This window comes from Zophobas morio, unplaced genomic scaffold (assembly GCF_036711695.1).
Source record: "Zophobas morio isolate AGI-343-1 ecotype UQ-CSIRO unplaced genomic scaffold, CSIRO_AGI_Zmor_V1 ptg000031l, whole genome shotgun sequence".
In the NCBI taxonomy this organism is placed as follows: domain Eukaryota; kingdom Metazoa; phylum Arthropoda; class Insecta; order Coleoptera; family Tenebrionidae; genus Zophobas; species Zophobas morio.
In genome coordinates this window covers 11,979,456-12,007,079 of record NW_026972136.1, presented here as the reverse complement: position 1 = coordinate 12,007,079, position 27,624 = coordinate 11,979,456, and the positions used below count along the sequence as shown (strand labels likewise).

The 27,624-nt window shown below is 31.6% G+C and overlaps 1 protein-coding gene across 2 annotated transcripts in view; it reads left to right on the top strand.

The window, feature by feature from the left end:
* Positions 1-3,655: 3,655 nt before the first annotated feature.
* Positions 3,656-27,624, top strand: part of LOC135139438 (integrin alpha-PS2) — a 168,813-nt gene continuing 144,844 nt past the window's right edge. For both annotated transcript variants that reach the window (XM_064069673.1, XM_064069672.1), the window contains exons 1-2: positions 3,656-4,005; positions 27,151-27,272. In XM_064069673.1, coding sequence (XP_063925743.1) covers positions 3,830-4,005; positions 27,151-27,272 — 298 coding nt within the window. In that variant the 5' untranslated portion in view covers positions 3,656-3,829. The remainder of the gene's footprint in view (positions 4,006-27,150; positions 27,273-27,624) is intronic.

The following is a 27,624-nucleotide window of genomic DNA, read 5'->3' as shown; positions in this document are numbered from 1 at the left end:
CATACCATAGTATCATAAATAATAATTGACAAAGAGTTCGCAAAGGAATCCAACGGAAATATTTATACAATTGTTTACAACTACCAGTACAAATAATTCTTTCATTTTCAACTGAAAAGCGTATAACTATATTAAGTACTAGATATTATGGAGTTAGGGGTAATCAAATAGATTTGGGTTGCAGTCAACATAATTGTCACTGATACATAAGACATGGAAACGAATGATTTATTTCCAAATCCAAATATACTGCATTTACAGTAAACAGTATCACTGCTAATTTTCTCTGGTTGCCCGACAATAGCTACTTGTAGTCAATATCCACGTAATGTAATAAAATACTGGAATCTAATTGTTTGAGACAACAACCTATTTTTACCCGAGTGTTCTTTATCAGTTTGAATATTTTATATAAAAAAATTACATATTAAGCTGCAATTTTAGTAGGACTGCAGCGAGTCAACGAGCCGCCTTTACTCCGCCAATGCAAAGAAAATATCATTTTATTATCCTTTGTAAAAATAATTCCTTTCTGTAAAACACATTTAAATTTGGTACTCCGTATTTCGTTCACAATTCACCATTTAACAATGGAAATTAACAATGCAATATTTGGATTCTACAGTTTTTAGGAAAAATGAATGACTGCAATGAGTTTTATCAAATGTAGATTTTATATAAAAATAAAGAAAAATAAGTCTCTTTATTTTAAAAATATTTAGAAAAAATCGAATCAAAACATCAATAACTTAACATTCATTGTTCTGTTCGTTATACTTAGTTAACTACTTCACCACGAGATTTCTAATATCGTTTCAATTTTTCATATATTTCACATTATGAGTCCTTGCCGTATTACTTGTTCTGCGCGTGAAGTTGATTAAGAAATCTTAATCTTAATTATCAGTTATAATATATTAAGTGCATCGCAATGTTATCGATAATTTTGAGCAACAATAACTCGAATGCTTGTTGCATTGAAAACGCACGAGTGCTTTAGCACGAGTGCATTTTTCTTAGGCAACAAGCATGAGAGATTATTGTTGTTCAAAATTATCGATTTCATTGTGATGCACGCAATATATTCAACAGATTATTGCAAGAACAAACATTTTAAAAATAATTTTATAATGATTTACGAAGTAGTTTGGTGTGCGATACTATGGCGACGCAAGTAAATAAGAACAGCCATTTTGCAAAATTTGTGTGGGTTTAAAAAACCATGTCCAATTTTCGTTTTGGTCGTAACACGCCAAAAGAAATTGATGATTCTATTACAAACATTACGCCGCTAAATACGAAGAACTCACGAAATTCAATCTGGAGGCAATTTGAGAAGTTTTGCGGTGAACGCAAATATGTTTTTGATGGAAACACTTCCACGGAAAAACTAGCATTCATCCTCAAAGATTGGGGGTACAATATGAAAAAAGTCGATGGTAATGACTACAAAGAAGCAGTAATAAAAACGATGTGGAATGTAACGGCAAAGCAGTTGCAAGAACTGTATTTCAATAAATTTGGTATAAAGTTTGATCCTTTTGTTGACCTGGAATTCAAGGGTAGTAGAAATGCACGCGACGCAAAACGCCGGAACCTACAAATACAACCGGAAAAACGCAAAACTAGTTCCTCAATTTTGACTCTAGAAGAATACAACAAGATTCTAAAGATTTATAACGAAGACACGCCAGATGGTTTACAGAAAATGTTTTTTTATGTGGCTGGATTAGAATTAGCTTGGAGGGGATGTGAAGGTGTTAACGTTACTATCAAACATTTTAAGGAAGAAAGTGATAATTGTGGTTTGCCTACGGGGCGAATAGAATACAATTGTATTTTTTCCAAAACAGCTCAAGGAGGTAGCCATAAATTAACAGACAGCAAATGGCTTGCAACAAACACCACAGATCCTAGAATTTGCCCTGTTAGGTAATTAAATACTGTTTCAAATACAAAATAATAATTATTTTATTATTTAAGGCTCTACAAAAAAATGCTGAGCAAGAGAGGTAAACATATAACCACCGATCGTTTATTTTTAACGCCAAATCCTGCATGGAGAGAACCTAGTTCTGTAGGATGGTTCAAAAATTCACCCGTTGGAAGGAATGAAATGGGGAAATGGACAAGAACCGCCGCAGAAGAAATAGGCATCGACATAAAGAAAAAGAAGATTAGTAATCATTCATTACGGTCAACTGCAGTGTCGCAACTTGCAAAAGCGGGAGTCGGTGAAGAACAGCTTATAAAGATTACCGGTCATGCCAATACTTTCTCCATCAAACCATACCTTCAGCTCGATGGAGATCATCATTATCAAATGATTGACAAATTACGCGCCAACTCAACGGCTATGGAAGAGTCTAATAACAAATCCACAAATTGCGCACCGTCTGCTTTGGTACAAATGTCTAAAAATATAGTTACTACTTCACCAAGCACACAAACCCCTGTAAATTACTACAACTGTACCATAATTAATTACAATTCTTAGTTTCATAATTAAATATTTGGTTAGTAACCTCTTGTTTTTTTTTGCAATTAACTGGTACTTGCTTATCTTATAGTTGGCACATCTGGCTAGTGATAATTATCGGTAGTGGTAATTGCACAGTGTGCAATTATCACGTAATTGTATGCTGATTGGTTGAATTTACAAATATTGACGCGTTTGATTGGTCAGTTGACATCATGTGACATGTGAGTGCAATAATCTCTGAAAAATGTATCTATTATTATCTGTAATTATTGCTGTGGAAATATAATTTCCACAAATACGAATACAGGTATGCAGCATTATGAATTTTGTTGACTAAAATTTTAAAGAAAATAAGTTCAATCATTTCCGAGAAATCATTAAATAAAAATGTTACTGTTAAGTAAAAAATTAAATTATTTGTTTAACGAGCAACAAATCTATTTGAAATTTAAATTTGTAAAATTTCGAATCTAATAATTTGAAACTCAATCTTTCTTAAAAAAAAAATCGAAAATATTTGTAACATCTATAACAACAGAAAAAGAGTTGCACAAATTACAGTTGTTTTTTTTTTAATTTCAGATTCATCAAAATTGTTAAGTCTCTTTTTTATTTATTTCACATTATTCTTATTGTTCTGCGCGTGAAGTTGAATACGATTTCTTTCCCAACCCCAAACCTAACGCTGAAAAGCAAAACAGCAAGGAAGTACGTAAAAACGGATAACGGTACTGTATCGATTTCTGCTTGGACATGCGGCAAATCAGCACTGAATCTAAACTATGTTTCGCTTCGCCCAAGTGCGACATGCGGCAAATCTGCACCAAACAGTAGAGGCGAAAATCCCTCGGACGCGATCTGGATATGCGGCAAACCAGTTCTAAGGTGACGCCATGTGAGAACAGCAGTCGTATTATTATTTTGATCATTTTTGATGTTCATTATTTGTTTTAAAAGAGCAGATTTTTTTACTTAATGTTTTTTTGCTGGCGTCATCTGTGGAGCAGGAATTATTCTACATTACAGAGTCCACACACGTACACCTCCAACTGGCGAATAGTTCGAACGATCATCAAGCGATGTCGCCGCTACAACAACATCTGCATCTATTTTGAAATAGATTGGCGCCCAAGTAAAGCAACATGAAACTGGATAGTTTGTCAGTCGCGCATCAACTTGTGTAATGTAAAGAGCGCGAAGTACAATTTCAAACATGTACACTGCCTCCACGACCCACGTCTAGCTTTAAATCGAATCTCTTTTTTTAATTTTATAGTATTTTATAATGATAACATCCGACCCGAAACGACCGATCTGAACTTTACCTCGTACAAAAAAAAATCGAAAATGTGTCAGTGCAAATTGTGTGTAGTGTGTGCTTTTTTGTGCATCTGTGTATATACAGTGACCACTTTTAACGTCGACAGTTTTAATTACGCTTCTTACGACACCCCGTTTCCCGATGGCCACGGTTCCATGTTCGGGTTCAGCGTGGCCCTGCACAGGGAAAGGAAAAACGGCTGGTAAGCATCGCAAAAAACAAGGAACTCATTTTCATAACCTGTTGCCTAAAATAGCGAATGAGACCAGAGTTAAATTTAAAACAGCAATCGCGCTAATCAAATTTTTTATTGCCGGTTCGAATCGCGTTATGCTGCCTTCGCAATTTCAATTTTATCGTTGTCAACACTCACCAAATTCAATGAAGCTTCGTTGACCTCTTCGCCTTCTGCTAAACACATGTCCACCCTTAGGGAACACGTGTTTGGCGATTTTGCGCCGGAAGTGGACCAGTGGCGTCGGGACGGTGGCGTTGTGCCAACGGGATATTTTTAGAGATTTGACGGGAAGTTGACTCGATACAACAATCAAGCGATAAATGGTTGCTGAAACGGAAAATTTGAGCAATTAGAGACTCTTCAAGTCGGGCGAGTGCGATTTTTCCTTACTTTTGACCTATCAAAGGTGATAAATGTGGTTTTATTATGTGTAACCTTGTGCTATTGCCAATATTTACGATGTGTGGTAATGCCGCCTCCGGCTGAACGAGGCGTTTAAGATATCATCTGTTGTTGTTATTTAATATCGAACTTTCTTTTTTTGGCACAAATTCGCACTCTCACTGAACAAATTAAAGAAATCGTTCTTCGTATTTTGGACTGTTTTGTTTTTGACGTTTGACGCTTTTCCGGTTAGGTGTTATGATGTTCATGAAGTTATTTTTCAGATCGAGTATTGAGATAATGGAGACATAGCTATTTAAAATTCTGGTGGAAATTCTTCTTAGTGGCCGAAGTTCAGACAAAAATGTTGAATATCTCAAACGTTACCTGTCACCTACACAAAAATTCATATCGCTGATAATGGGATAATGTTAACTTTTACCTTGTTTTAAAACATTGCTCATGATGTGTTTAATGTGGAATTTAAAAAAGCATAAAGTAGTGTGATTTGTTTAGCAGAGGATTAACATTCATAAACAGCTTCATGAAAAAGGTGAGAAGTGATTCACTGAGGTGATTCACCCAGTATATAATTAGACAGGATGTTAAACGTGTCAGAGTATGCAAGATAAAAAAAAAAGATAGTTTTAGGATATTTATGACTAACTCCAAGTTTATAAAAATAAAAAAAAGATTTTATATACTTTATAAAAATAGTACCAACCATTATTCTAAGAAGACTACGCCAAGAATGAACCAAGTTGTTGCGCTTCGCAACTGTTTAGTATAAGCAAAACTTTAATTTGTTTGTTTTGTCTATATATAAGTCAGAATCTGTGTCTATTTTTGAAATAAGAAAAAACGAATGTCGCTATTAATTTTAACATAATATTTATGTCGTTGTGTGATTATACTTTATATATTTTAAACGATAAAAAAATTGTTTGCACAATTTTGGGGAGTACTTGTGACAAGTTACAAGAACTTTTGATTGTACGAATAAAATAGTTAAGATTTATAAACGTTAATATACCGGATGTTTCACCACATATAGCAGATTAAATTACTGCAAAATTATCACACACGAGATAATAAATTTTTTAAGAGTTCGCCAAAAAAATTATAAACTTCATCAAATTGTTGTTGATTTCACAAGAAACGGAACCTTTTTTTCTATACATGTGTTAAAATATTTGAAACCACAAGATACAATGTGGCTTATTGTACATAGTAATTGGGTTTAAAATTGTATAAAATAACATAGTCCTACACAAGTATTTTATGATTTCGTGTTGAGTTTTTACCGGAGACATCCAAAGTTTTGGAAAAAAAGTCAAAATTATAAAACAACAACATTTTGCAATTTTAATCTAAAATGTGCAAAATATGATCAGTCTATACTTGTAATTTACCACTGAATTAATATTTTTTAGATTTTCTTATACATACAGGAAGAATAAAAAAAAAATGAATCAGTCAATTTATTTTATTGAATAAATCAAGAATTACAAAACTGAATACTCTGAAATCTTGCAGACGTTTTAAAGTTATTGTAAGCATTGTGAATCAGCTTACAAAAATTTTAGTTCCAAAATTGAGACAGATATTATCACTAATCCAGATGCATTTTGGTCTTTTGTTTAAAGTAGAAAAGGACAAACACGAATTCCTGGATGTATGCTGTATAATGATTGTGAACTTTCTGAGCCTCAAGAAATCGTTGATGCGTTTGCAAATTATTTTAATAGTGTCTATATTGATCTTCTGCTTCCAATGTTCTACCGTTTATGGAAATATCCGGCAATTCTAACTCTCCTATTTGTATTAATAATTTTCCTGAATGTGAAGTTCTCGCAGCCCTAAAACGTTCTAAAAATTCTATGACCACACAATTTTTGCAGGACCGTTGTCTAAATTATTTAATCTTATATTAGTTACGAAACAATTTCCTTCTATGTTGTGTTTAAGAAAGGTAATGTCAATGAGATTCAAAACTACAGGCCTATTTCTTTATCGTCTAACTTCGCAAACATTTTTGAGTCAGTTTTATATAAATATATTTATTTCTGAATTAGTTCGTATATATCACCTTTATAACATGGGTTTGTTAAGAAAAGATCTACAGTTACCAATCTGGCCTGTTTTACTCAATATGTCTCAGAAGTAATCGATAGCAGAAGTCAAGTTGATGTAATTTATACTGATTTTCAGAAGGTTTTCGACACAATAGATTTCTTTATTTTGCAAAAAAAACTACGTCATTATGGTTTCACCGATTCTCTAATTACCCTTATTAAGTCATACTTATTTGATCGAGAAACAGTTGTAAGATGTCGCAATCACTATTCTTCTCCATTTGTCCCAACATCCGGAGTCCCACAGGGTTCTAACTTAGCACCATTATTATTTTTAATCTTTATAAATGATATTGTTGATGTGATATCTTCAGAAAAGTTATTATTTGCGGATGATCTGAAGCTTTATAGAGAAATCATTTCAGCAAAGGACTGTGAGATCCTTCAAGCCGATGTTAATAGTTTCATCAACTGGTGTATTCAGAACCGTCTTTTCTTCAATTATTCTAAATGTTACAGTATGAGTTTCATCAGAAAACAAAACCACGTGTTTTATTCTTACAAAATTGAAGATACTCCTCTAAATCGCTCCTCGCACATAAAAGATCTTGGCATTTCTTTCGATCAAAAATTAACTTTTGCTGATCACATTGGCGAGATTGTAACCACACGTTTAAAATGTACGGCTTCATATATAGATATTGTAGAGACTTTACTAATATAGATGCTCTATTTAAACTGTTCTTCGCTGTATACTATCTTCAAAACCATAATTATCCGCAGAGAGGGTACGACCAGTCGCTGCTACTTTCTAAATTCAATTTTAATTCTTTAAAGACACGGCGTGTGATTCTAACAATCAAATTTTTGGTTAATTTAGTTAAGGATCAAATTGACTGCTCATATTTTTTTGAAAAACTTAATTTTCTTGTGCCAAGAACGAATTCGCATCAGTCGTTTACATTTTATTGTGGTACTAGTAGAACCAATATTTTGCGAAAGTCACCTGTTTCTAATATGTGTAATATAATTATTTAATATAATTTCTTTTTGTTGTGATATTCATTTTGATTCATGTCAGCATGTTTGTAATTGTGTTATTCTTAATTTTGGTATTTAGGATTGCTAATACATATATTATAATTTCTTCATGTACCTACTAAGTATACTAGTTTTAGTTTCCATTTTTATATATTTTTATTTTTAACCAATCACTTTATATTGTTCTATTTTTTATATTTCCTGCAATTGGGTTTTCCTGTTGGAAATAAACGAATTATTATTATTATTACTATTATATCTAGACTCCGATATTCTCGATCTGCGTTCTTGCTTATCTATATCCTTATCTCTTACACTCAGTTCTTCTTTCACACTCCTTCCCATTTCTCTCATTTCTTTTCTTTTGTCTCCCCTTGACACTCCCACACATATTCTTGTGATGGTGTCTCTTCAAATTTCTCCCAGTTTTCTCCTTGTACCCATGTCTCTACTAGCCCCACCACATCAAATTTTCCCACGTAGCCCTAGAACTTTTCCTTTTTTTCGCAACCCTTGTACATTCCAAAACAGTACCTTCAGCCCCTTTTCTCCTAATTTTGTACCAGCTTCCCTTCCAGTTTATTTAATTGATTAAATTAGTAACGGCTCACTTCATTTTCCAGAAAATTTTGGGAATACAATACTGTTATTTTTCAATTTCCATTTTACACTAAATAAAATAAAAAGTGAAATGGAGAAAGGAGATAGGCGGGGCTAAATTTAGCTTTGTTCTAGTTTTATGAGCAAGCGGTAGCCCCGCCCACCCACCCCTTCTTCGTTGCAGTTTCTACTCTTAATATTGTTCAGTCCTATCTTAGCAAGTTTTAGCCTCTCCCACTCACCCTTTTTTTTTCTTAGAGGATATATCATTTACCAAAATCGATCTTATATTAACAAGAACTATTCCCACCCACCCGCCCTCTATTTTCTTAGATGTTATGTCGTTTGCCACAATTAGTCTTATCCTAGCAAGTTCTAGCTCCTCCCACCCTCCCTTTATTTTCTTAGAGGGTATGTCTTTTACCAAACTTAATCATATCTTAGAAGATACTAGCCCAGGCGCGGATCCAGGGGGGGAGGCAATGGCTGCAATTGCCCCCCCCCCCCTCCCCCGACACACGACCGAGGTACTTTATTTTGACCAATTTCAAAATTTTGAAATCGCATTTCATTTTGTAAATACAGTAGCTACAACCTCTATAATCCGAATTCACGATTATCCGAACATCCAGTAAGCCGAACACGGGCTATTTCAAGTCGATGCTTCTTCTGAACTTGGAAACACGCACCTACTTGCACAAATGACGCAAGATCTTTCTACATATGTTGTATGGAGTATTTTGAAATTTTTAAAAATTGCTATATTTCAATGCACTGAATTAATTATGTAATTCTGGAAACAAGGTTTGAAGTTATCGAAGAAATGAGGCCCGAATTCTACAAGAAAAGGTATTTAGGTAAAATCGTCGAAAATGGGTCGAAATTTGCATGAAGAACATTTCATTTTTGAAAAAATTTCCTAAAAATTCTGAAAAAATTCAGGGATATGTATATCCCGACGTGCTGATTCCAAATACATATATAGCATGTTAATGGTAACCGAGCAATATTTTCGAAAATTCGGTGTGAAATTCGAATTTTTCGAAATTTTTAAAAATTGCCATAAGTATTTCAACTGGACGAATCTGGAAAAAAGGTTTAAGTTATCGAAGAAATGAAGCCAGAAGTGACTTCTGAGGTCCAAAATCTACAAGAAAATGTATTTAGTTAAATTTCGAAAATCGTCGAGAATACATAATGGAAAATTACATTTTTGAAAAATTCTGAAAAAATTCAGGGTATAGATCCCAGCGTGTTGATTCCAAAAAGATAGCGTGTTTATGGTCACGGAGTAATATTTTTTTAGAATGTATCTATTATCCATTGTTGCTTAAGAATTTTTTAATTTTGTTTAATAAAATTAAGGTTTATTTCTTGAAGTTTGTTTTCAACTGTATATGAAGTTGTTATTCAATTGCCTTTCAGATTTTTGGGAAAATCGCTGATCCGAACAAATCGTTAATCCGAACACACTTTTTTCCCAATTAATTACGATTATCGAGGTTCTACTGTACACTATACGTGTAACGAAAACAACCAAATGTCACCCATGTTATGTGAAAGAGAGTATACTAGTTAAACTTTTCTAAATTTTTTTGTTTAGAACGCATTTCTGATAGATAAAATACCACAAAAATTGCCCCCCCCCCCCCCCCAAACGAAATCCTGTATCCGCGCCTGTACTAGCCCCGCCCACACACGCTGTTCTCATTCTAACGATTTTATTTGTCTTCAATTAAGATCCACCTTTCATTTGGACTAGACAAAATGAATTACTGAAATGGAGGCGGGGTGGGTGGGCGGGTTGAATAATATTTTCTTTTGTAAAGTGAAAATGGGAACTAATAGAACGTGGGGTGTTAAAAAAAACGCGTTAATCGTACTTTTTTTGTTATACTGCTTATTTACTTCTTATTTCTGACGAAAAAAATGAAAGAACGGGTGGGTGGGCGGGGCTAAGTTTGTCTTTTTCATATAGAATCTTTTATAAGCAAGCAATAGCCCCGCCCACCCACCCCCTCTTCATTCCAGGGAATACTCTTAATATTGTTCAGTCATTTATCAAAATCAATCTTATTTTAGCAAATACTAGGTATTATAAAATTATATTTTGGAATGTTTGAAATTTGCTCATCGTCATCGAGGCGTTACCCGCACTGTGTAATCGCAAGGATGTGATAATAATGCTCATGTATAAATAACGTATAGTTTTACGTCACAACTTGTTTCAAATAAATTTAGATAAATTAAAAAGTTTTATTTTTGATAAAACGCGTACGGTAATTTAACGTACTCATTCATCTGGAATGAAATATGGAAAACTTATCTGGCTGTTGTAGATAAAATAACAGTTGTTTGTAATAATTATTTTATTTATATGGAGGTTTTGAACGTTATAGCAATCGATTGTTAATTAATTATAATGACTAGAACCAATAAATTACTGTCCTTATGACATCCAATTTTTTACAGGTCTTATCTAACTGAAATTACGCTGGTGTGTAGGGAATAGGTATATCCAAAGCTGATAACTCACCATAGGTCATCAGAATATGTAAACAAACCCCTTACAGCGAAATGTACATCACCGTTGCGCGTATTTTAACAAAATAATAAATATTTCAATGTTTTTCCTGAAGTAAATTAATTTTAAGTGTTATTACATAATTTTGACTATATTATTAGCTATTAAAGTTCCCATTCTTTAGTTATCTGTTATTAACTGAATCTATTAATTGCATAGTGGTTTTAATGTGATCAGCTCATCCTGAATTTACAAACAGCATTTACTTAAAATACAAATGTATATAAACATACTAGCATAACTTATTTTGGTCTCTTCGGAACGTCTGTTTTCACCATAAACGTTTCTCTAATCGTCCTCTTCCCTTTTCTCATGGGGTGCCCTTCCTAACGGTATTTTCTACGCACGACCTGTCATCCATCAGAAAGACATGTTTGGTAGCTCTCCGCATCTTAACTTTACATCTTGAAGGCGGCTTAATCCACTTCTTGCCGTTATTCAAGTGTCTACAAGATTTAAAAGATATGCCCAACGATGGAGGTAATAAGTTATAGTGCCTTATGGTCTCGTTGACTAAAAGATGAACCCTCTTTGGTTGTCTCGCTTTAGCTCTTCCGGGTTTTAGTGCTTTGTGCACTGTCATAAAAGCCGCAGTGACCGACTTCGCATACAATTACGTTATTATGTAAAAAAAATCACCATAACTAATTAACTTCGTTACTAATTATTCGTTAACTTCGTATCATTTATGATGTAACTTCCGGTGAATTTTTGATAAATACAGTGTGTCTACTAAGAGTATAGTGTGGTTTTTCCGAGAGACAATGACGTAATTGTGGACTAAATCGTTAGTCTAATAAGGCAATGTTGTTACATTAAATATAAATAGTTGCACCTATATTACGTAATTCGATGCACTATATCATATCAAGGTAAAGAGTACAAGGTGATATCGTGACTATAAAATACAGTGCTTAACCTCTGTCAGAAGTGGCTATAAGAATATGGATGCAAGTTGGCTCGTGCTGCTTTGAATTCGTGGAATGTTGTTTATTTATCTGTATAACAATAGCAATAAAGGACCGAGACTATAAAAAAATACTGTCATAGTTGTAGATGATTAGATTCAAAAAATGCTGTAATAATTCCAAGATTTTGTGTAAGAACACGTAACTTATTTTTAGAAAAAATAAAGTTAAATAGAAAACATTTCGTCTCAGTTTATCTCAGCAAAAATCAAAAATTGAAAGTAATATCATTATAAAAATCGAATCGAAGTAACAACGAAACTATTAAAACTGAGAGGTAAGGAATGCATGAATTCCTTTGTCAACAGCACGCTTCACGAAGTTGGACATTTAAGTACTTAATCTGTGTCAAAATAGGACAATTAGTTTTACAGAGGTTTAGAAGGATCTGGAAATACCCATCCTGTGTCATTAGTAGATAGCAATTGAAATTTCTAAAATTTGCTGTTGTTTCAACTGAAAACTGTGTATGTAACTTCTATAAAAAGTACTAAGAGCTATGTTGGAAGGAGATTGTACAATATTAGTACCTAATGAATTAATAACATTTCTTTATTATGATTTGATTTCTATATGTATTTGTTATTTTTGGCGCAATTTAAACAAAATCCAATAAAAATATTGCAAAAATGTATGTTTTATGTTTAAGTAGGTACATCACAATATAATAAACTTTTTAAAAATTAAGTTAAATGTCTTAAATATACTGTGTTGAAATACAAAAACAGTAATTTCATTCATTAAAAAAATGGTGTTTGAATAAAATATTTGAAATGATAAACTATTTTTTTCATTGTTATTGCTCGTTGTTTGATGCTGTTGTTTTGTTTGTGAAATCATTATATTTTGAAAAAGGACATACTATGTGTTTTTATATGCATTTGCTTTGAATATCTGTTCAGATTGTTTCATTTTTGTTTATCTACTATTATTATTAACAAAATAAAAACACAGAGGAATTTGTCATCGCTTCAGGCAATTAATTATAAATATCCTCAATGTACCTAGCAATATAAAAAATGTTCAAATGTCTACAATTATCTTACAATCATAGAACTGGCAACGTTAAATATTCTTTAAAAACCTAACAAATGATAGGAGACAAAAAATTAAATCACGCAGCCAGCAGCACAATTATTGAATTTAATACTTTTTGTTAAATTTTTTATCATTGTTCAAACGTTAATTAAATCTCTGAAAATGAAAATATCTGGAACATTAAAAAAATTAAAGCTGATCTCTGGAACCAAAATTAATTTTGCCGTCACTTAACAGTTCATCAAGTGTTGATTTTCTAGAATACATTTTATAAAATAGCTGTAAAATGGAAACACATATTTTCAAAGTAACCTTTATGACCATCAAACCATTAAACAAAATTTAATAAACGTAGTTCTGTAAATAAAATAGTGTAATTAAAATAACTGCAATTGCAATAGAAAAACCTAACAAATGTCACAGTTTAGCCGCTACTTTAGATTTCCTAGAAGGACAACTATGAACAAATACTTTTGAAGTAAAGTACGTTTATTAATAAGTTTTGTTTTGGCGATAAGCTGAAAAAATAATAAAAGCAGTATTTTTTGAAATTTTTAAACAACATACTCGAAACGTTCAGATTTTTGGAAAAAAAAATCAAAATTATAAAACATTTTGCAGTTTAATTTTGAATATGCAAAACCGAATGCTTCGAAATTCTGCAGATGTTTTAAAGTTATTATAAGCATGATAAATTTTTAATCAAAATATATTTACTTATTTCCTCATAAGCATAGTAAATTTTTGATTAAAATGTATTTGCTCATCCCCACTAAAAAATTGATGACGTCACCTCAAAATTTTGCTGAATAAATCTTATTTTAAATTTGCAAAATATGATGAGTCTATACTTGTGATTTATCAGTACATTAATATTTTTTTAGATATGCGTATACGGGGTGTCTGAAAAAGATTAATTACTGTGTCAATTTATTTTATTGATCAAATCAAGAATTACAAAACTGAATACTTTAAAATATTGCCGACGTTATGAAGTTATTGTAAGCATGGTAACTTTTTAATCAAAATGTATCTGTTTACCAACCCCAAAAAATTTGATCGGTCTATACTTGTTATTTATCATTGCATTAATTTTTTAAGATTTGCTTATACAGGGCAACTTAAAAAAAATAATAAATCAGTCAATTTATTATTGATCAAATTAAGAACAAGGCACCCCGTTTTCTCGAAAATTTGAGAACACGCTCGTCTTTATAACAATAAAATAATGATGACGTAAGAATTATAATAATAACATTCAGAATATTTTGTTCAGTTGAGGCTTATGAGTAATTTTAGTCATATGTTTTGAGGCGATAATCTCTTTAAAATGAAACAAATCTCTACGTGACATTCTTCCGATGTATAAACATCAACATTTTAAACTTTTATTGACACCTATGATTTCGAGATTGTGCGAAATGCAAAATTGGTCACTTCCGGGCGTTTCACTTATTTATAACTTGTAGCCAGGCAGCCACCTGGACAAAGAACTGCCGCCTGAGTTTTATTTGCGGTTTTGTTTGTCATTCTTATTTTACGTTTTTTATGCTTCAATGAAGTATACGGCACATTTTTGAAATTATTGTATTTGCACTCATATTTTTTCGATTTGCTTATACAGGTGATGCAAAAAAATCAATTTATTTTATTGATTAAATCAAGAACTGCAAAATCGAATGCCTTGAGATCTTGCAGACGTTTTGAAGTAATTTGGGGGGGGGGGGGGGATAATATACGTTATTATTATTAGTATTTTACTGCACCAACCTAAGATGACATACGTGTTCTTGCAAAAATGATGATTGATGATTTTGTTATCATAAAATTTTGTAAAATAAAAACTTATTTGAAACATACGCGTAGCATGCTTCTTTACATTTACTTTAGCATTACATATTTACATAAGTTTACTTCAACTTATAGGGTTCTTATAAAAAACGTACTCGAATATGTAATACATATTACAGTTCAAAACTTTTTAAAAATGCATTCGAGCTTTCTTCGTACGTAATTTTTTCATTGCACAATAATTACATATTGTGAACATTACTTATGGAAAAACTTAAATAAACTTTCTTGTTGAATATTTTTATTGAGTGGGAATTAAACGCTGCTTTTGGATCTTTAGTTGCTACTCAGTAATCATAGATGTACATGTAGAGGATGATGCTACTAATAGGCGTGCTATGGAAAAAATTGGTCGAATGTTATTTCAACAGAACTTCCCTCGCCCCTGAAGTACAGCCAAATTAATCTCACTTCTCTGAAAGCAGCTTTGACTTGAATTGTTTCAATTTTTCATTTTTTTTGTTCCTTCATTTTTTCGAGTTTTCAAATTTAATTTTTTCAGTTTTTCAACTTAAACATTCAATTTCTAGATTTTGCAATTTTTCCATTTGAGTTTCTCAAGTTTTCAATTTTTAATTTTTCCATGTGTAATTGTTCGTTTCAGTTTTTTATTTTCTTTATTTTTACAATTTTTCAATGTTCCGATTTTATAATTTTTTGTTTTTTCAATTTCAATTTGTTCAATTTTCGGTTTGCAATTTTTCAAGTTTTCTTTTTTCTTTCTTCAATTTTCCTATATGTAACTCAGTAAATTTTTAGATTTTGCAGTTTTTCGATTTAAAGTTTCACGAGTTTTCAATTTTTAGATTTTTCAGTTTTTCGAAAAAAACGAGAAAGTACAAGTTATTTTACATGACTTACATTTTTTTTATTATAAGATCTCTTGTTCTTTGCGTCAAAAAATTGTTGAAAAATAGCTACGTATATAGAGAAAAAAAAAGTTAAGCCCCACCCAGCCGCCTCGACTTCAATTGTGATGAGTTTTTCATTCCTAATCAAACTGAAGGGGAGAGTTTGATTGTAACATCAATATTTCTCTAAAAAATTTTAGCCTTTTAAAAACATATTTCATATGGCAATTTCTTGTAGAGAAATGGGGATTTTGCAACTAAACTCCGCCCTTCAGCTCACGATGAATAAAGCATTCATCACAATTTAGAAGAGGTGGGTGGGCGGGGCTGATACAGACAGACAGACGAAAGCGGCAGACTACTTTTTTCGGGGTTATGAAACGTCGAGAAAACATAAAAGTGGCAATTCGTCCAATGGATTTGATTACTGTATGTACTTCCTTAGCTTACGCTCGGGAAGTAAAAATTTGAAATTGATAATTTAAAAAATCGAGCAATCAAAACATCAACAAAACGAAAAATCAAAAAACTGAAGAATCGAAAAATGTATTTAAAAGCTCGCAATATTTTGAAAAATCGACTAAGCAAAAAAATCAAAACCATGAAAAATCGAAAAATAGAAAAATTTATATAAATTTATTTAAAAGTTGTATCTACTCGAATATTACAACACTCTTAACTATGTTGCAAAAAAAAGAACTAAAAATAGTGACTATTATGACAGCATCAATTAACAAACTTATCTTTATCTGTAATTACACCATCCCTATTACTTTTCGCCCATTTCAAAAGGTACCTTTGGCTGTATCAACAATTAAATATTTCCTCATCAACCAAAAATTTACAAAAAATAATTTCATATCTTATAATTTATCACTTTTATATGTATGTAGTAGAGATGTACCGACTGTAGGTCTGGCCGACTAACCGACTAGCCGATTGTTCGGCCAGTAAAAACCGACTAGTCGGCTTTGCTAAAACCGGTTTATAAATGCGACAAACAGTGTGTTTTTTTTCTATTTCTCTGGCTACCTTAAAGGTTTGTTCTATTTTAATAAAAGGAATAACTAAAGTTCCTTTGTTTTCCAAAAAATGTGTTAAACCAGACGTTCAACAATTGTACACTGACATCAAATATACATTTACTACAGTACAAATAAAAAAAATCTCGTTTTCTCGTTTTCTGCATAAATAGTATCAATTGATTGTACAAATTTTATATATATTTTTTCATAATACTAGTGCTGAAGAATTTTGTGAAAATTAGATAAATCATTTTTAAATTAATCTAACTAATCAAATTAGTTGATTCAAGCATAAATTTTTTAAATATCCTGTATAAACCATTGAAAAAAATACATGGGTACAATAATGAATCACAAGTGTAGACGCATATTTTGCACATTTTAAACAGGATTTGTCCAGCATAATTTAAGAAGGCGTCAACAATGACGACGGACAATTAAATTTTGGTCAGCGTTTAACCAGCTACATTACAACAATCAGGCCCCAGTAATTTCGGAGATTACGTACGTATCTAATAAAAGCGACGGAAACGGGTGACTGACATTTTCTTGTTATACAAACCGTACTAAAGCGCCCAGAAAACATTAAAGTAGCCATTCATCCAATGGACCCTATTAGAAATTTCCCTAGCTCAAAAAAGGGTAAAAACGATAAAATCACCACATTTGTACTAGCTTCTCTAAAAACTGTGGTTATATATATTAATCCAATTTTCATACAAAATTCAAATATAAATACATACTTCATACTAATTTGGATTAACAGAAAATAATACATTCTACCTGAGAGGAAAAGTACCTACTGTTGAAATTACTGCAATTACAAATACAAATTTTCAAGCCGATTTTTTAATTAGTATTCAATTAATTTAGAAAATAGTTTTTGTGCTGTATGCCGACGGGCTTAAGAGTTGCTAAAAAACTAACATCGCTGAAATTTGGTCTATACACAAAACTACGAAAAATTGAGATTAAATAAGGTCCGAAAAAGAACATGTCACCCTGAAATGAATACAAAATTTGGAAAATTAACGTCCGAAAACTTTAAATACAATAAAAAATCATACACATTTTTTCCAAATATAACTATTACAAACTTAATGTAAACAGAACAATGACATTTTTTTAGTTAGGTAGTAAATTACAATATAAAATATACGAAAATTTCTCTCCAAAACAATCTGACGCATTTTCTGAGAAAATTTATTCATTCACCGCCTCCGTGTCAGCCACTATTTACAGTGTTTACATAAAACAAGTTCCTCTGAAATGACCACAACCATTTAAGAACCAAGCGTTATCGCACGTTGGCGTTCATATTGATTTATTTGGCAAGCCGTCTCAGCTCCCCGGATGATTAAACTAAAAACTAAAAACAGCTGTTCGAATTAATCCTGCGACACGGTTGACCTAGACCCACCCATAAACTCAAACTGCCAATAAAACTAGCTTCGCAAACGGTCGATAATTATTAAGTAAGGACGGGGCTTTATTGAGTAAGTTTATTATTACACGATTATCCATCGGATGAATGAATTCCATTTACATACGTGACGTGACGTAACATAACTGTGATCCGAAGGAGAAAGTGTTAGAAAAGGAGAGTTGGAATTTCTTGACGCATGCAACATATGCTCCAATTCGGACCACTGTAATTGATCGGATTAACGCAGATGAGTAAACTAAAGGCGATGGTATTTTAGCGCAAATATGGTTGACTGAATGACGTGCTTCACACTTGTGGAATACAATAGCCATAATGATCCATATTTGGCACGCTTCTTTAATGGTAATTGTTGGAAAATACTTCGATAAGCTGCTTGGGAAGATAAAGTACAAGAACGTGCCAAATTTCGACAAGAAAACAGCTGGAGAGAGGCTTTAATTGTCTCAGTTTGTCGAGTTTAGTAAATTTAGACGAGAATGAGATTTTAATGACAGCATGTTCGGTACTAGAAGAGAGCTGATCGACTTTCGATTCACAAAAATATTACGATGTATTTCACAAAATTTTGAGATGACAATATCAAATTTTTGATAAAATAATCCGGTAAATTTCAGTTAACGTTTTAGCATCTACATAATTTTCTTAAATATGTCTAATTAAACCTAATTAATTCGGCAACACACAGACCGACACAGACAAAAGACAGGCAGACAGAAATGGGAGACCTACTTTTTCATGTTCTAGAAGTTATGAAGCATCGAGAAAACATGAAATTATCTATTTGCTTCTAGAAGTAAATAGTATATTAAGTATTAAAAACGCAAAGGGGTAAAGCACCCTAACGTAGGAAGTTATAGCTTCTGGAAAATACTTAAATAATTCTAACTAATAATTTACAACCATAGAATATGCAAAACAACGACAAAAGGAATGAAAATTTTATACACAACAACATTTACAATAACACGTAGCAAAAGTAAATTTAAACGTATAAAAGTAGCTCTAAAAATCTATAATTGGAGTTAGTCCTTATAGACACACTATCAACAGCGAAGACTCATGAAAGGTTTAAAAAAAAGAATATACACACATAAACGTTCGCAAACAAATGACATCATATTTCAATGTCACTCGCTATTGAAAATAGTTTTCACTCGGTTGCATCTAAAAGCCGATATTATCTTAAAACACAACAGATAAGAACACCTGACAAAAACAGCTACTGAATCACACTTGGCACTACTTCAACTCTCGATTCTAAATTTAAAATCCCAAAGCTTAAACTTTTTCAAGTCGTTTAACCCAGCAAATTAGTACAATAGCCACATTTGAAATCGTCTGAATAACCCATACATACATTACATAACTCCTCCTCGGCGACAGCCATCAAGCAAGGTTGCAATGGCTGTAAAAACATAAGAACATCGCGAAATGTCGTCTTTGTGGAAGGTCGGCAAATACGACAGAATTCTTAGCTTCTTATATTCTCCGGCATGAAACCAAAACGGCAGTCCTGTCTACATGAATTAATTTTTCCGCATCGTTTCGCGTTCAGTTGTCTCCGTGGTACATTTGACATTCACTGCTTATGGCATTTAGGTTTGTCGGTCCTAATATGGCGTCTGACGTCAGCATTGATGCAAGTTTGTTCTTTCGTTGGCGTTGTGACCCGATTCTCGGTAAAAAGTGCCACATGGTCGATTAATTACCGCAGAGTCGGGGTATGTGTGAGATTTAATGGTTATTATTTGTCGTTCGGGTGATTGGATGGGAAAATGTCGCTTCGGGCTTGGCGCTAGCCTAGTTTCGTTGTCCGGATCGTAAAAATGAGAAAGTTATTGCTGAGGTTGAGAAAATGATCGTTTATGGGTATCGATTCTGCAATGGGACAGGGGCGGACTGGTTTGAGGTGGGCGAAAAAAGAGGCACATCGGAGGTTTTTAACTAGGAAGGCATTATAAAGGTATAACTTAGGTTTCTATTAGGTCTGTTGAAAACTTTCAATCGATTTGGTTTTGATAGAATAAATGAACTACCAGTCACTTTCTATTTAACTGATTTATAAATTCGCGAAAAAAAAAACGTTAAAGGAAAACAATATCATATAGCGGTACCTCATAGTCATAACTTTCAACCGAGAGGAACTAGTTATAATAATAGCAGCATTTTAAAATAACTATGAGAGATTTGAAAACCCTGATTTTGTAAACAGACAACAACACTCCTATAACAGCGGCGAAAACATGACCGTCCTTGAGCTCCCTATTGCGGTAAATTTTGGGTTTTTTTAATATCAAATATTTTAAAAGAGCATCGAATAAATCGAATTCGCGCTATTACTGTTTTTGATTCACCGCATCACCTCTACTTTTTACTTCCCGAGCGTGAGCTAAGGAAGTACAGTAATCGAGTCCATCGGACGAATTGCCACTTTTATGTTTTCTCGACGTTTCATGACCCCTACAGTACGAAATGAACCGTATTTTAAAATGAGTTGAATGTTATACAAAAATTCTTCCACACACTTGTAGTATACGACTCCGCTTTCAGTCTTTCCGCTTAACGTTAAAATTTTCGCAAAAACAATTGCACGGTATAATAATGTTATCTTCGTTTTTTTTTTAATATACAGAGTTTTCTTTCAACAACAGTGTATTTAAACATATTGTCAGTTTCTTGTAGGGAAGAAAAGACTTTGTATATTAAGAAAAAAATGGACCAAATATAAACCCCGCCCACCTACCCCTTCTCAATTGTGATGAATGCTTTATTCATCGAGAGCTGGAGGGCGGAGTTTAGTTGCAAAATCCTCATTTCTCTATAAGAAATTGCCATATGAAATATGTTTTTAAAAGGGTGGAATTTTTTAGAGAAATATTGACAATTAAACTCACAATTGAGATGGGTGGGGCTTAATCTTTGTTTTTTTCTTTATATACGTAGTTATCTTTCAACAATTTTTTGGCGCAAAGAACAAGAGATATTATAATAAAAAACATAAAATCCATGTATTATTCAATAATTTTGGACTGTACTCCTACTAATGTAAGTCACGTAAAATAACTTGTATTTTCTCGTTTTTTTCGAAAAACTGAAGAAATGAAAAATTGAAAAATCTAATAATTGAAAACTCGTGCAACTTTAAAACGAAAAATTGCAAAATCTAAAAATTTAATGAGTTACATATTGGAAAATTGAAGAAAGAAAAGAGAACTTGAAAAATTGCAAACCGAAAAATTGAAAAAATTGAAATTGAAAAACAAAAAATTATAAAATCGGAACATTGAAAAATTGTAAAAATAAAGAAAATAAAAAAACTGAACCGAAAAATTACACATGGAAAAATTAAAAATTGAAAACTTAAGAAACTCAAATCGAAAAATTGCAAAACCTAGAAATTGAATCTTAAATTTTCAACTTTAAGACAAATTTAAATTTGAAAACTCGAAAAAATGAAGGGACAAAAAAAATGACAAATTGAAGAAAAAATTCAAAATTTACATCGTTGGTTTTTTACTTTATAGAGGTTATCAGAAAACAAAAATCTCAAAAAAAAAGATAATTTTTCAGAGAAGTGAGATTAATTTGGCTGCATTTCAGGGGCGAAGGAAGTTCTGTTGAAATAACTTTCGATCAACTTTTAAATTTTTCACTTTTTTGTTCCGATTTCTCAATAATTCCATTTTTTGCTTTCTCGTTTTTTAGATTTTTCGATTTTTCAGTTTTTCGGAATTAATTTTTCAGTTTTTCGAAATTTCGATTTTTCAATTTTCGATTTAACGGTTTACTTTCGATTTTTCGCCTTCTCGTTTTTAGACCATCACATTTTATACGACAATATACGAGCACTGGTTCATGGAGGGCGCCGGGGCTAGAAAATTTTAGAATACAGTAATGTTGCGCCCGCCTATATTTAATAATAATAAAATAAAATTTGTCATAATAACATCGACTTACCCAAAATAATATTCTGAACGTTTTGCTGCATTACTAATTTTAATCGCTTTTTGTGTTTTGGGGAGACAGTTTGCTGCGTATACATAAACAATTGAACTTAATCATGCACTGATAATATATTTTTAGTTCAGAGACGAGGGAAGATCTGTCTAAATAGCTCTGGACCAATTTTTTGCGTTTAAAAGAATAAGTCTAGTGTTTTTTTTTTTTTAATATAAAAAAATCTTTGGGGCCTCTTGTGTTTTGTTTTTAAAATACTTTTAAAAAACCTCGAAGATGCGTGGATTTCTTTATTGGGAAAGAATTTTACAGAATCTTAAAGCCTCCTAGGATCTTTTTTTTTTTTTAATGTGTGATGTTTCGTTTTTGAAGGAAAAATCAAAATATTGTCAGAACTGAAAAATTGAAAAATCAAGAATTTAAAAAATCTATAAAGTCCAAAAAACCAAAAATTAAAATATCGAATAGATGAAAATGTAATATTTAAAAACTCGCGAAATTTTGAAAAATTGAGTAGGTAAAAAATCAAAAAAAACCAGAAAGTCGAAAAATCTAAAAATTTAAAAATCCAAATAGATAAATCCCAAAACTGAAACGTCGAAAAATTGGAAACTCGAATAATCGAAAAACTCAGAAATCGAGAAATCTAAAATGGAAAATTGAAAAATCGCGAAATCAAAACATCAAAATATCAAGAAAAATTGAGAGTTCGAAAAATGGTAAACATTTAAACTTAAAATATCCTATAAATCTAAAAATTGAAAAATGAAAAAATCTAAAAATGAGAAGGCAAAAAATCGAAACAAAAGAGTGAAAAATCTAAAATTTAAAAATTCGAAAAACTGAGAATTTACAAAATCGAAAAATCAAAAAAATTTAAAAATAAAAAATGTAAGACTTAAAGTTACAAAATTTTGAAAAATCGAATAAGTAAAAAATCAAAGTCGAGAATGAAAATTCTAAAAAATTTAAAAATCGAAATACATACTGAAAAATCTCGAAATTGAAAAATCCCAAAACTTAAACACTGAAAATTTGGGAAACCGAAAAACTGGGAAATCAAGAAATCGGAAAGACGAAAAATTGAAAAGTCGAAAAATTAAAATATCCTTTAATCGCGAAATTGAGAAATCGAAAAATCCAAAAATTCAGAAACATCAAAAATTGAAAAACTGAAAAATTTAAATACATGAATCCTAAAAGTGAAACGTTGAAAAATTGGAAAATCGAAAAGATGAATTATCGAATAACAGGAATCGAAAAATCGAAATCGAAAAATTGAAAAATCGCGAAATCGAAACATCAAAAGATCCAAAATCGAAAAGTCGAAAATCTGAAAATAGAGAAACGGAAGTGGTAAAAAATCGAAAAATGGGAAAATTCAAAATTGAAAAATTTAAACTTAAAAAACCCAATAAATCGAAAAATTGAAAAATCGAAAAATCTGAAAACGGGAAGGCAAAGAATCGAAGCAACAGAAACGTGAAAAATATGAAATTTAAAAATTTTAAAAATTGAATATTAAAAAATCGAGCAATCAAAACATCAAAAAATCGAAAAATCAAAAAATTGAAAAATCTAAAAATGTAAGATTTAAAAATCAAAACCACGAAAATTCGAAAAATAGAAAAATTTAAAAGTAGATGAAAATGTAATATTTAAAAACTCGCGAAATTTTGAAAAATTGAGTAACTAAAAAATCAAAAAAACCAGAAAGTCGAAAAATATAAAAATTTAAAAATCCAAATAGATAAATCCCAAAACTGAAACGTCGAAAAATTGCAAACTCGAATAATCGAAAAACTCAGAAATCGAGAAATCTAAAATCGCGAAATCGAAACATCAAAATATCGAGAAAAATTGAGAGTTCGAAAAATGGTATAAAATTGTAAAATTTAAACTTAAAATATCCTATAAATCGAAAAATTGAAAAATGGAAAAATCTAAAAATGAGAAGGCAAAAATTCGAAACAAAAGAGTGAAAAATCTAAAATTTAAAAATTCGAAAAACTGAAAATTTACAAAATCGAAAAATCAAAAAAATTGAGAAATGGAAGTGGCTGAAAATCGAAAAATGGAAAAATTCAAAATTGAAAAAATTTTAAGTTAAAAAACTGATAAATCGAAAAATTGAAAATTCGAAGAATCTAAAAACGAGAAGATAAAGATCGAACGATAGAGAAATCGCAACAACAAAAAAGTGAAAAATTTTAAATTTAAAAATTCGAAAAATTGAAAATTTAAAAAATCGAGCAATCAAAACATCAAAAAATCGAAAAATTAAAAAATTGAAAAATCAAAAAATGTAACATTTAAAATCGAGTAAGTAAAAAGTCAAAAAGACAAGAAAATTGAAAAATCTAAAAATTTAAAAATCGAAATACATAAATCCCAAAACTGAAACGTTGAAAAATTGGAAACTCGAATACAGACAAAATTACCAATTTCCAAACACTGTTCAGCTTTCTCTCGGAACAGGAGTAAAGTCAAATTGACAAAAATCTTCAAAGACGTTATGCATTTTTGTCTCAGCGAGCTTTAGATATTCATATTTCGTGCGTTCCACAAAATAAAACAAGAATAAAACTGGAATTAGTACTACGACATCCAGTGGCACCGTAAATAAATAAAAATAGCCGCACACAAATGCTGATGATACATTCATTAATTCCTGTAAACAACGAACAGTAAAAAACAGAATGAACAAATTTCGACCGAATTACGAAATTTTTGAGGAAGTTTATTTAAAAGAATCTATTTATACACATCACGTATATCAGTGGGATTGCATTAAAACGAGAAAAATGTGGTGCTGGTATCCGTTAGAGATAAGAGGAATATCAATTTCTTGAAGAAAACTGTGTGATCTTGACAACGAATGAACAATAATTATAGTATGCACGACTGTTTTGATTTATGTGCAGTTATCGGAGGCAAGCAATTATTATTACGTCATACTTAATGTCATGTAAACATATCGGTTATTGAGAGATAAATCCTTAATAAAACATCATTGCTATTTTTCTATTGAAAATTACCTTTGAGAAGTGAATTTATCTCCTGTTCACATATTTATTAAAGAGCCGTCAACATCGCAGTTTACTTTGAAAATATACGTGGCAAGTCTGAAGAGGTTCACGTATTACCTAGTACAGTGCGATGCACATCATTAATTCGAAAATTACAGCCACATCAGAGGTTTGTCAAAATTTGGCCCCTATAAAGAAAATATTCATCTCAAATCAGTCAAAACTTTAACATCCATTTTTCTAAAATATACTTTCTTCTGCCCAAATTTCTAACACACTGTGGTTAGATAGGTAGAATCGTCCTTAACCAATGTGCAACAAAGTTGAGGTTTTTTGTACTCTTCACATTGATAACGACATCCGTTTTCCGGGCATGAGTCAAAATATATAAACAAATAGTAAACGGTAGGAACTTTTTCCTATTTATATTACTCTAGTTATAACTTTCGACAGACGGTGGTTTTTAGGATGTAAGTTTCAATTTACATAAGGAAATTGTGAGTTCTTGTTAAAATGAACAAATAGGAATGCTGACTTTTATTTACGATTATGGGCTAGGTAATAACAACAGCATTGTTTATTGTTAAAATTCCATCATCCGAACGTGTCTGTTGTTGCCCGTTTTATTGCTTACGAAGATAAATTGCAGCAGAAGACGAACTTTGTGTTGTGTTATGGATTCTACAGGATAGCGAGTTTTCCGTACGTGTGTTCTGTGAACTGTATAATTAAATTAAAGTAAGAATTTGGACTGAAATTGAGCTATCAATAAAATATGATCTTGTAATTGTAGATATATTTTAATAATTAGGTGTTATTTTAAAATATCTAACAAATCTATTAATAAAACTGACATACATAAAACGTGCACCTAAGCAATCTTTTTCATGTACATCATATTCTATTATGACGATATCGATTTTTCTAATAAACAATAAATAAATGCAAAGTAAAACACGTACAAAAATTGTACAAAATGAAATGAATTGTATGGCTTTCAAGATCATTGAATAAATTAGTTCACCGAAGTTTTAAGGTATAACTCGTAGATTTGTGTGACCACGGCGCGCAACTGACTCATGCTCGTCTTTTGCAGTTTTTACCTCTTTATTCTAGGCAATACATCATGAGTATTCGAGTATTCATGCTATTATTTGCTACACAAATTTGATTTGTGTGATTTTTTAATACTGTTGTTTTTTTTTAAGTTTTAAAACGTTTTCAGTGTTAATTTAAAAAATATAATGAGCAAAAATGCCGTGTATTGTATGCACTTCCCTGAACGATTATTGTCATTTCAACGAGTTTAAAGTCCCTTAACGATTTTCATTTACAGTTTATAATTGTACATAAAAATGAACACTAAAAACAACTTTTAGCAGCACATAAACAGACTAATTTTTGTTTCATTATCTAATGTAATTACCATGTATAACAGAGCATGAAACACATGCTATAATTAACACATGGTTTTAGAAAATTACCATGAACACGATGACCACCAATTAGTTCTCGAGTGATTGATGTATTACTTTGCGGATGAATAATGATTTTAAATTTAATATTTTTGTAGAAAGATGATGAAGATTACGTGCAAAAGTCGTAAAATGAAATCTTAATAATAACCTGATGAGTGGATATTAAGTCATGCAGCTGATGCATATAATTTTTATAAATATGCGCGCATTGTTTTATAATAACACGAACACAAAATATTGAACTTATTTTTAGTGCGCTAAATGTCATTCTTATTGACATTTGTTATTACTGTGTACGCGTTAACTTCGGTCATGGTCAGCTAGAATATCGACTATTACTTTTGTATTTCTAGATATTGTCCGTTGTATATGTTATATTTTTGATTTACGTATGGTCCAAGGCTAATCAAATTGTCTGGGTCAGTGCCCGGCTGCAATTCAATTGCATCCCGCAACGCCCGGACCTCAATAAAATCTCGATTAAACCAGCAAATTTTAATTTCCGGTTTCCTTGATATTTCCTTCGAGATGGGTATTTATTGAGAAAATTGTCCATGAACACAACCCATTTATCACCCGAGCCATGAACAAAGGCTCTACAGACTTAGTTTCGTAATCGATATTAACTTTGGCACACCCTTCCTGTTTCAATCCATCAAATTAGTTCACTGGGTTATAATAATAATATGATGTATTGTCCACACTTCATGACTTTATGACACTGTTGTTTGTTTTGTCGAATGGGTTGTTGTTTGATTTAATGTTTTTTTGTTGTTTACAGGTTGATTGTGGGGGCGCCGGAAGCCCAATCTAATCAACCCGGAGTGATACATGGCGGGGCCGTTTATAAGTGTCCCACCAACAGGGACGGAGGTTGTGAAGAAATACCCTTCGACACTAAAGGTAATTTGAAGTTTCTTGGGATGGTTAGATGAATTTGGTTAATTTATGGTGCTCCGATTAAAAACAATGGGGTCCAGAATTGTAGGCAAGAGTGGTGTAAATGTAGATTTAAAACGAACATGGATTTTTTTTAATCTAAATATATAGCTATCGTAAAAGGGATATGTTGTCGCCGGTGCACGAAATGGTACTTTAAAAGATGAGACAGTTAGGAAATAATTGATTTCTACTGATTTATTAATAAGAGCTGTGTTCACTAGTTTTACTTTCTTATTTTTTTAGTAATAGTTAGCTGATTGATTTTGATGATTTGGAAGTAAACGTCAATTGTTAGGTTAAAATTAAAAACAAA